Raw genomic sequence first — 11,627 nt, 5'->3', positions numbered from 1 at the left:
CTCACCAAACCTGCATTTATTTGATCCAAAATACAGCAAAAGCAGTAATATTGTGAAATATCATTACTATTTAAAATAACTGTTTTCTATTTGAATATATTTTAAAATGTAATTTATTCCTGTGATTTCAAAGCTAAATTTTCAGCATCATTACTCCAGTCTTCAGTGTCACATGATCCTTCAGAAATCACTCTAATATGCTGATTTGCTGCTCAAAAAACATGTCTGATTATTATTATTTATTTATTTAAAGAGAACAGAAACACAGAAATGCAGCTTTTCATTTCGCACGGTTGATACAGAAAGTGTCACCTTTAATTTTTGGTTAATTATCTAAGATGTATCTACTTAAAGTTAAAGAAATGAATACTCTGAAACACCAATGTGATCTATCCCATATCAAAGACACGTTAGGAACTGTTTGTCGTGCGAGTTCCTTCCTTACGTTAATGACCCTGTTGAAAAAAACAGCATATGCTGTTTTTGAGCTGTTTTAAACTGGTCCTTAGCTGGTCATGACATGACCTGGTCCTAAGCTGGTCCTGAGCAGGAGCTAGTTGCTTAGGACCAGCTTAGGACCAGCACATGACCAGCTTAAACCAGCTCAAACCAGCTAAAGACCATCTTAAACCAGCAGCCATGCTTCAAAACATACCTAACCAGCATATGCTCTTTTTGGCATTTATGAAAACATTTATACAGTGTTATGCAGCGACCTCTACAGGCTGATTCACACAGCACCATGAAAACCCTTTAAAAACATCTTACATTTCATACATTGATTGGTGAAAAACAGGATGCAGGACAACTCACTGTGAGATGTAGCCTATAGATTGCAGTTATATGCCCCTAAAATTCAAGATATTGGGGGAAAAATGCCCGTGTATGAGTTTGTGTCATGTATCATATGATATAGTTAAGCAATATCACATAAGTGCTCAGGTAACACTAACTTTTGGGCCAAATGTGGCAGATATAACTGTCACATTTGGCCTAGATATGGCATGGCTGAACACATATGGGCCAAACTTTCACCATAGGGGTTTTGCCGTGCCTTTAAAATTGGTGTGAATTTTCTTTTGGAGGACTATTTGTATTGAGGTGTATGGCCCCAGATGAGAGCACACAACTGAGAACCATGTGGCTTAGCTATGCACACCGTGGAATATGTTAACTTATGGTTAACATTTGTTTTTTACTTGGAAAAATACACGCAACCTGCTATAGTCATGTGTAGGATAGTGGCTGTTTGCATCTCAGCCTATTCAACCATGCTGTTGGTTGCTTTGCATCTTCCTTGAACTCCTATATGTGGGTTACTGAAAATGTGACTGGCAGCTAAATACAGGTTATGTCTGTTATTTCCCACTCTGCTCTTTTTATAACAACAGACACACTTAGCTACAGGTAGGTGCTGTTTTAGTGCTTTAAATGTTTTTTTTTTTTTCCTAATTCGTTTCTAGAAGGGTACATTCAAATTTTCAGTATGGGTCTTTCGGTTCGGTACCGAACAAATGTTCTAAACACTGCATGTGCAGAACATAACTTGAATCTTTATTTTACCGAATCGATATTGATTCTTAAATCCCAAGATTGATATTTTAGTCTGTTTCATACAACAGTTGCTTTAAATTAGATGTTAATATTGTTATAGTTTAGAGACAATATTGTCTGTTTTTACTCAATTTTGATAAAGAAAATATCACAAAATTATTATTAAAGCAACAGCAGAATGGTTGTGCATCTCCGAGCAACACAAAGCAGTGTTTAGTTTCTAAATGAATCTGTGTTTTGAACAAATAATAATAAATAAAACCCCCCCCAAAAAAACAAACAAACATTTCTCAAAATTCTAATTGTTGAATAAAATAATATATTTCTTCCTAAAGCTACTTTTTATAAATGTCTATTTTATGCCTATTCTCATTTAACACAAGAATGACTTCTTTTGGGGCAGATTTTAAAATTGATGTGCGATTAATTACATGAATCAACACACACACACACACACACACACACACACACACACACACACACACACACACACACAGATAGAATTACAGACACAATGAGAAAATGTAAAACAATAAAATGTAACTACTAAACACTTGAATGTTTGAATGTTTATTAAGAACAAAAAACAGAAATTTCCCCTTTAAAGAAAACTGATTTAGTTTCACTTTAACACTGAACTTCATTAATGCCAGAGAACAAAAACAAATCACACAAGCAGCAGTTAAAACCAGACAAAACATTGTCTCATGTTAATTAAAATAAGTAATAAAATAAAAAGGAAAACCAAAATGTGCAGTTAATCTTGGTCCAGTGGTTTATAAAGTAAACTGATGTAAACAATATTTACAACTTCCACCAATCATTTAAAAACAATTAAATGACATTTCTCATTAGTTAAAAAGAAATGTGCTCATTATGACTGAAAATTTGTCATTCAAAAAATGTAAAGAGAACCTTAATGCCGGGTTCAGACTACACAATATTTTTGTCGGTCACGATAGTCACTGTGTCAGATTATACGATTTTGACTCCTAAAATCTTGTAGTGTCGTGGACAAGAAACATGTCAGACTACACGTTGCTTCCCGACCATTCATCGTGTGTCGTTAAATGTGGATATTTTGGTGAAAGTAACTCAAAAGTAACTCAAAAGTAGTGTAACGCATTACAATTCAGAGACAGTAATATTGTAATGTAACTAATTACTTTCAAAAGACAGTAACTAGTAATATATAATGTATTACATTTTGGAAGTAACTTGCCCAACACTGGTCATTGAGAAGGCGGAACTAGCGACTGACTTCCGAAAACAAGAGTGTAAACATAGCTGAAGCAGCGCGTTTCATTCTGGCTGTCTCGCCATGTTTGAAAACTGTGTGTGAAAGAGCTTCTGTGCTGCTATTGGTCAACGTCACCAATGTGACGGAACTCGTCGTGGACGACAGGAAAAAAATTAAACATGCTAGTCTTTCTGTCGTGAAGCATCACAGACGCGGAATCGGTTGTCACTACACGAACTGAAACGATGGAATCTTGCATCCCGACGCCCATTGTCGTTTACGAATCCCCACGACACCCTACGTCAAGCAAATCGTGGCAAAATCGGGCTAAAATCGTGTAGGTTGAACCGGGCATAAGTAAAAGTCCTATAGATGAATCAAATGCTACATTTCATTTAATTCTTCAAGGAATGCAATGAGAAGCTGATTTTGAGGCATCCCAGTTCTTTCTCAGAGTTTCCTAAAATGCCCTGTACTTTGTAATTGCCATTGGTCAGCCAGCCAGGCAGTTCAACGTCTGGTATGACGATATCTGATGATGGCAAAGAATAATCACCCTGGGAAAATGATATGATAAATGTTATGCCTCTGAAAATGCATGATGGATTTTTGGTCAAGATAAGAAGACATTATTAACCCATAAACACTTGCATGTTGAGTAAAATCTCCTGAATCGGGACACACTCACAGCTTTGAATGGGCAGTGGCAGGGCAGGCCGTATGTGTGCAGAGGCTCAGGACAATCCTGTCCTGGCGGGATGAGTTGATCGAGCAGGTCACAGACATTAGGATAATGACAACTTCCTATTTCATCCAGGCATGGTATTTTCACCCACACACCAGCTATTTCTCTTTCCAACGTCACGTTCACCTGAAACAAATAACATGGTGTGAACATGGAATTAAGTTTTTAAAACAATGCTTTATGGAGAAGCCCACTATAAAAAGTGACAATCATGGAAGTTTACAGCCTCTTGTGATAGTCACAAGACAGCCAACAGAAGACTCAGGCATATTTATTTCACTAGCATAAACTAGGCTCTGAACTCAATTCCTAAGCCTCGTTTTTGTGTTTTTAAAATGTCATTGTAGACTACACTCTAAAAAATGCTGGGTTCAAAACAACCCAGCCGCTGGGTCAAAACAACCCAATAGCTGGGTTTGTCCCTTTTTAACCCAGCATTTTTTAGAGTGTAGTATTAGGAAAGCAGAAATTATAATGAAAATTAAGCCATGATGCTACTATCAATTACTTTTTCATAAAAAAATAATAATAATCAACTTTTAGCCTGGTATTATAAAAATTTAAATGATAAAAATATGCTAATCCCCCCCCCCTAAGCATGCTAGCACACATGATTTAGAAGTGCTTGCTTTAAATAGGCAGGTGTCTCATAGTTTCTTGACTATATTATGAATATTATTACAAATTATTTATTAAAAATATATTAAATTACTTCCTCATTGGTTTCCCTATTTGTATAATCAAAGTCAAATGTGGGTGTTTTCAACATTAAACAGAGCCCAATTCTATTTGAGCAATTAGCATTTATTTGGTTCAACTTGTCATATAAACAATATTGTAATAATTGGCAGTGTAAAAAAATGTCATCTCATATTTCATAGGAATATATTTTTTATTATTAATTTTATGTAAAAAAACACACACACACACACACGCACGCACACACACACAAGCAAAAAGTTCCTCTTTCCACAAAAATACGGAATTGTGACTTTTTAAAAACCAAGAAGAGGAAGTTGTCAATGATGATATATTTCTCTATCTTATAGAGAGAGGAGATGTCAGCGCTACTGATGTGGAGCCCGATGCCGCTGCTGTCAACTGTCCCGGGATTTTTTAACCCAGCATTTTTTAGAGTGTAGTATTAGGAAAGCAGAAATTATAATGAAAATTAAGCCATGATGCTACTATCAATTACTTTTTCATAAAAAAATAATAATAATCAACTTTTAGCCTGGTATTATAAAAATTTAAATGATAAAAATATGCTAACCCCCCCCCCCTCTTAAGCATACTAGCACACATGATTTAGAAGTGCTTGCTTTAAATAGGCAGGTGTCTCATAGTTTCTTGACTATATTATGAATATTATTACAAATTATTTATTAAAAATATATTAAATTACTTCCTCATTGGTTTCCCTATTTGTATAATCAAGTCAAATGTGGGTGTTTTCAACATTAAACAGAGCCCAATTCTATTTGAGCAATTACCATGTATTTGGTTCAACTTGTCATATAAACAATATTGTAATAATTGGCAGTGTAAAAAAACGTCATCTCATATTTCATAGGAATATATTTTTTATTATTAATTTTATGTAAAAAAAAACAAACAAACACACACACACACACACGCACACACACACACACAAGCAAAAAGGTCCTCTTTCCACAAAAATACGGAATTGTGACTTTTTCAAAACCAAGAAGAGGAAGTTGTCAATGATGATATATTTCTCTATCTTATAGAGAGAGGAGATGTCAGCGCTACTGATGTGGAGCCCGATGCCGCTGCTGTCAACTGTCCCGGGATGGAAATGGGATCTGGAGAAATACTGAGACTCTTCATCTGTGCAGGATCATCTTGTTTACCGCAGTTTTGCCAAGAAAACCCCCACACCTGTTTAGTGATAATAATGCACAAAAATGACAATTTAAATTATATATACTATATATACAGTCTGAGCACAATATTTCACACCCTTACCGTAGTGAATTTAGAGACTCTCCTGCTCGAGCCTTCCAGCCAAAAACAGTTTACAGCGAGGAGAGCGACAAACACGGAAACGCAGCTTACACCTTTTAAAATGAACTATAATAAAAACTGCCATGCAGGAATAGTTTTGTGAACACTGTCAGGTATTTAAGAAATAATTTATTAAACAACACCAAAGCAAATCTTAATCCTGAAAGACCTCTATCCATATCACCTGTTATGAGTTCAACAAGGCCTTACTGGCTTTTTATGAAGTTTATGATCTAATTTGTTTAATTCATCATTATTTTATTTGGTGTCATATATGCCTAAATCACAAGTAACTGTTTTTATATCCCCCCCTCCCCATGATATGTCAGCTCCTTAATATTAATTGTAAAGAAGGAGTTCTGGACTTTCCTGTTAGTTGCCTACATATAGCAGCACCAGAAAAGCAAAATGGCTTCTGTGTTCAATATATGTGTGCATTTGATGGCATTGACCCATATTGAATTTAGAAGTAGTGCTGAGTGGTAATTGATTGCATGTAATCTGGATTACGTAATCAGATTCCAAAAATTAAGTACTCGTAATTAGAGTAAATTACATTTTAAAATGCTCATAATCAGATTACGGTTACTTTATTACATGATTTAATGAATTATTAGCTTTTTATCTCTCACAAATCCACTACAGTTCTTCCATTAAGACCAGTTTGGGAAACGGTGTGTGTAATGTAATATAACGGTTGACTTTTACATTCAACCTACAAGACAACAATGCATAATTCAAAATATAAGAAAAGACACCTGTGAAAAATACAAAAAAAATCATATTACATTGTGCTTTATTTTATTTACTTTATGTAGTGCATGCACAAACTTTGTTGTCAAAAATTTGCCAGGGAATTGCAATAAGCAGATGGGAGGGGCAAGACAATAGACAGGAGAGAGCACATGGCGACAGACAAACACAACACAAGCCATGTGCTCCCAGAACACAGTCATCTGGTGGCCCTCCTGGGCACACCCGCTGCAGACTGCGACAATCTGTAATTAATTTCTGTAATTACATTTATAATCACACCGTTGAGCCATCCCTTACACCTTAACCCACCCTTCACGATGCATCTCATCCTCTTTGTGGTGAATATGAGTTATTACCATCTGGTCGAAGGTACAGGGTACCATTATTACGGACTGCCCGTGCACAAAGATCTTTTATATCATCCAGTATAGCTCTGTTAAATACATTTTTGTGATATCACAGTTGTCATTTTACATCTATGGCAGTGATTCTGTTGTTGTGAGAGGGAGGCTGTTTGGGTCTAGTTGTATTTATTTGTGATGTGTTGTAACCTGTTGATGTTTGTATTGTTAATTATTGTTGTTGATCACTGAAGAGTTGCCACAGATACAAAAAGAATTTCCGAAAGGACAATAAACTAAACTAACTAACTAACTAACTTAAACCTACCCAAACTACCAAACCTGTCCCTAACCTTACCCATATCCCACCTTAATAGCAGCAAAAGTGTTTTGCAATACAATATGCACACAATAAGTACATTGTACTTATTTTTTTATGTAAGTACATAGTAGTTAAGGCCACTTAATATAAAGTGGGACCGCTTTTTACTTTTGAAATATATATTTTTTAATAATATTTATTTTTTTAGCAACTATTTTCAGAATTCTGTATTCTTTCATCTGATGTTGCTTATTGTATGAAAATGTAATTTCATGTAATTTAATTTGAGTACACATGATTAAAGGGGTTGGTGATTGATTTTCAAAGGAGTGACTGAGTTTATCTGTGGTCTCTCTCGTTTGCCTACGAGGCCACACAGTACCTGATTGTCCTTTGTCTTGTATGTTGATTGCCATTTAAATAACAATCTTTTATTTGTGAAGTAATGCTGAAATTCAGTTTACCAGTTGCATTATTTTGTTGTTGTTATCACCATGGCCACAAGATGGAGATCTTGTATTTGTGCTCAGAGTCATGCGGTGACCTATGCAAATTTGCTCTTGGTCTGCCAGAAAAGTGTAAATATAAGTCCATACATTTGCTAAATCACAGGGACATAAATTCCATGCACATTAGTCTGATATAAAACTAGTGATGCACGCACATTTTAAAGCTGAATAGTTTTATGGGAGAAGTTCACGCTCAGAGTTGCATCCTATAATAATTTCGTGAGAAATACGAGGCTATGAATTTTCTATGTCAGTATCATGTGTTTACTTCTGTAATGAATCACAAAAGAGTGCATTAATCAGGGTTTCTATTTGATGGAACGCTTGTATTCACAGGTGATGATACTGTACGTGTACATGAGTCACCTTTAATCTCTCTGCATGTGCCTGCAGGTAAATGCCAGCCCATATGTGCCAAATAACCACCTAATGTTGGTGCACCATTCAAACACAGCTTTGTTCATAAAGTTTAACACCTAAATAGTGCTGGAGAAAATCACCGCTTATCAAATTACTGTAAATATTCGCCCAGGGATTTGTCAGTGTGTTCAGAGGTCATGTACTGTATTTAAACACTGAGCTATATGCTTTATATATAACGAAATATGTAAATTCACTTGACATGAGGTGTTAAATGCAGAAAACCCATGCTGAAGCATGTGACCTCTGAACACACTACAAATCCCAGGTGAGTATTTAGTTTGATAAGGAGCAAAATAATTAGTATTTTTAATGTTTCTGAAAGAAGTCTTTTATGCTCACCAAGGCTGCATTTATTTGATCAGAAATACAGTAAAATACTGTAATATTGTGAAATATGTTTACAATTTAAAATAACTCTTTTCTGTTTGAATATATTTTAAAATATAATTTATTCCTGTGATGAAAATCTGAATTTTCAGCATCATTACTCCAGTCTTCAGTGTCACATGATCTTCAGAAAACAGTTGTGCTGCTGTTTTTGTCTGTCAGTACAGTATAGTGACTATTCACATATACCATATTTATGTCTTTGATTTAAATGGAGATGAAAGCTGTGAGATATGCAGTGTTGGGAAGGTTACTTTGGAAATGTAATAGGTTACAGATTACAAGTTACCCTACTTAAAATGTAATAAGTAGTGTAACTTTTCAATTACTTTATTAAAGTAATGTAACTGATTACATTTGATTACTTTTCTAAATTTCTAATGTTTTCAACTGTTAATCATTTTCAAACATAAACCAGGCAGGGTTAACCTTACAGTAGCGCTCAACAGTCAACACTGATTCCTGTCAGACTTTCGAAATCCTTCATCACCTGAATTAAGATTATAATATTTTAATTTTAAAGGAGACATTGGATGCAAAATTCACTTTTACATGGTGTTTGCACAAATGTATCTTAGCAGTGTGTGGACACAGCCACCCAATAAATTAATTAATTATTTGTTAGATACTATGCATAAATTATATAGATTTAGTAAATGTGATGCAGCTGTTGTACCACTACAACAACAACACAAATTGTTAATTGTTTATTAGTTATTTTGTTTCCTTCAATGCACTGTTAATTAATTTACCCAATGATAAAAATCCGTTAATCCCCTAAAAACCTAAACATTCACAATTACCAAGCCGTTTTGATTTTCTGAGCAGTATGATGTCATATTTGCTTAGGCCCCTCCCACGACCGCTGACGTACTGTCCCGTATTAGAATATTTTCGCCCTCAGCCAGTTGTACGAAGTCCATCATTCTCTCCGCGCTCGAGCAGCTGTAGCGACAATGTCTTGTAAGCGATGCAGGTGTTTTGTGGTTTTGTGATGTAGAAGAACATAAGAGTGTTAATTTTTTCCCGACATCAGAGACACTGAGGACGCAGTGCATTAGTTTTTGTCACCAAATACACCTAAATTAATTTATGTCTGCGCAAGTAATTTTACTCCAGACTGCTTTCTGAACGAGGGACAATTTAAGGCATGTTTTGTTAAAAAGTTAAAACTCAAGGATAGATCAGTACCATGTCCCCTTTGAAGCACAGCCACCACAAAATCAGACTTACTTCGAGATCATTCTGAGGTTAAATGCATATTTAATATCACAACAAGAAATATTTTATTAGCTATGATACTGTTTTTGAAATCAAATATTTGTAAATCCTATGACAGGAAACACTGTCTGGAATCTAACAATGCCTTGGAGAAAGCAGTTCATCTTAAACAATGAAGCATAGTACATAAACTCATAAAGGAAATAAAAGAGTTATCGAATAAGCATGTTCTAAACTCCTGAAGCATTGGTGTTTCATATTTTATATATATACTGTATACTGTATATATAAAGAAATTAAAACTTTTATTCAGCAAACATGCATTAAATTGAGAGTAAATACATTTATTTTGTTACAAAAAATGTCTTTCAAGTAAATACTATTCACTGACCTTTCTATTCATCAAAGTATCCTAAAGAAATTGTATCACGGTTTCTACAAAAATATTAAGATGCAAAATCTGTTTTCAACATCGCTAATGATAAGAACCATTATTAGTAATTGAGCACCAATATTATTGATAATAATTGAGCAGCAAAACAACATATTAGATTGATTTCTGAAGGATCATGTGACACTGAAGACTGGAGTAATGATGCTGAAAATTCAGCTTTATATCACAGGAATAAGAGTATTTTAAACATATCCAAATAGAAAAGTTCTTTTAAATTGTAATAATATTTCACAATTTTACCGTTTTTAACGCATTTTTGCATAAGAGCATAAAAGACATTAAAAAAATTAGAATTATTACAAACTTTTGGCTGCCATTGTATAATGTGTATATATTGGTTCTGTATTATTAAATATGGCCATGCAATCATTTTTTCAACAACAAATTTTAATAGACGATACACTGTATGTACACATATTTCAGTATGTTTAAAACAAGCAAAGCCCAAGATACACTCCATTAAATCATCTGTTATGAACACACTGTGGTCTCTTGCACTACGACCCATCATTCATCTGTAGATGGTCTAATAAATGCAGCTGTGTGAAACAAATCTCCAGCAACTCTCTCTCTCTACATCAGGCAAACTATTCGCACATCTCCCAGGCTGATAATGTTACCCCATAACTCGCACAGATGCACCCTGTAGGTACAGGATTGAATGAAGGTTTCACTCGGCCATGCGTTCTGCAGGTTAACTCATGCATGACAATACATTAATAACATAATACGCCAGGTTCCCTGACAAGTTCACTCACCAGTGTTTCTTTAAAATCTCATAGCTGCGGGGATGAGCAGGCACCTTCAGTGTTACCGTACACCAAGGACACTTGCTTAAATAATACACCAAGGGTTTTTGCCATTTCAGTTGAGAACAGATTTATACAGATGACAGTATATCACAATCCAAGAATCTTTGCATGAGTAAAATCTGTGTTGACAATCCTGCGCTGCAGCTTTCTGGAGGCTTGTGAAATATAGCTAACATTTCGAAATAATACATAAATACAACATACTCGTAAGAGAAAGGCCACATGATTTACATTTCTGCACTAGATTTTCTAGGATTTTCTTCAGTGTTTTTCCTATCTGTTTGATCTAGCCTTGGAATTTTTTTTTTTTTTTTTTTTTTTTTTTTTACGAGTTTTTGTAAATTTTGTTGCACAAAATTCTTCGGTGACCATGGATGCTAACCTGTCGACTACACAAAGATCACTCTGACTATCTGGAGATTTGCTATAAACACTACACATAAAACGATTTTTTTTTTACCCAGCATTTTTGTAAATTTTGTTGCACAAAATTCTTCGGTGACCATGGATGCTAACCTGTCGACTACACAAAGATTACTCTGACTATCTGGAGATTTGCTATAAACAATACACATAAAACATGATTTTTTTTTTACCCAGCACTTTTTCTGAATAATTGCATAACTTAGAGCCAAATAATTTACTGTTTTGAAAATGTTTTTAATGTTTATAAAATGGCTTTAATGGTTTTGAAAGAAGTCTTATGAATTAAGCATTCATTTGATAAAAATACATTAAAACAGTTGTATTGTGAAATATTATTAATTTATATACTATTATTTTAACTTTTCTTTTCTTTTCTAAAATAAAATAAAATAATATATATATATATATA

At 34.4% G+C, this 11,627-nt stretch overlaps 1 protein-coding gene across 1 annotated transcript; it reads right to left on the bottom strand.

Moving 5' to 3' along the window:
• Positions 1-3,189: 3,189 nt before the first annotated feature.
• On the bottom strand, positions 3,190-6,706 carry LOC107717390 (ganglioside GM2 activator-like). Its single transcript, XM_016524121.1, has 4 exons — positions 6,680-6,706; positions 5,290-5,441; positions 3,483-3,666; positions 3,190-3,351 (listed from the first exon to the last, which is right to left on the bottom strand). Exons 1-4 carry the CDS (start codon positions 6,704-6,706, stop codon positions 3,190-3,192), a joined length of 525 nt encoding a protein of 174 aa, XP_016379607.1.
• Positions 6,707-11,627: the final 4,921 nt, after the last annotated feature.

The sequence above is a fragment of the Sinocyclocheilus rhinocerous genome, unplaced genomic scaffold (assembly GCF_001515625.1).
Source record: "Sinocyclocheilus rhinocerous isolate Xijiao unplaced genomic scaffold, SAMN03320098_v1.1 scaffold1054, whole genome shotgun sequence".
In the NCBI taxonomy this organism is placed as follows: domain Eukaryota; kingdom Metazoa; phylum Chordata; class Actinopteri; order Cypriniformes; family Cyprinidae; genus Sinocyclocheilus; species Sinocyclocheilus rhinocerous.
Note: the sequence above shows the minus strand (reverse complement) of the source record. Positions and strands in the feature narration are given on the sequence as shown.

Bases quoted from the DNA above. Each gene is read 5' to 3' on its own strand.
- LOC107717390 (XM_016524121.1), bottom strand. From the start codon at position 6,706: ATGGTACCCTGTACCTTCGACCAGATG. The intron at 3,667-5,289 runs TATAAGATAGAG...TTATTTGTTTCA, and splicing joins GCGCTGACATCTCCTCTCTC to GGTGAACGTGACGTTGGAAA. The intron at 3,352-3,482 runs GTGAGTGTGTCC...TCATTTTCCCAG, and splicing joins GCCACTGCCCATTCAAAGCT to GGTGATTATTCTTTGCCATC.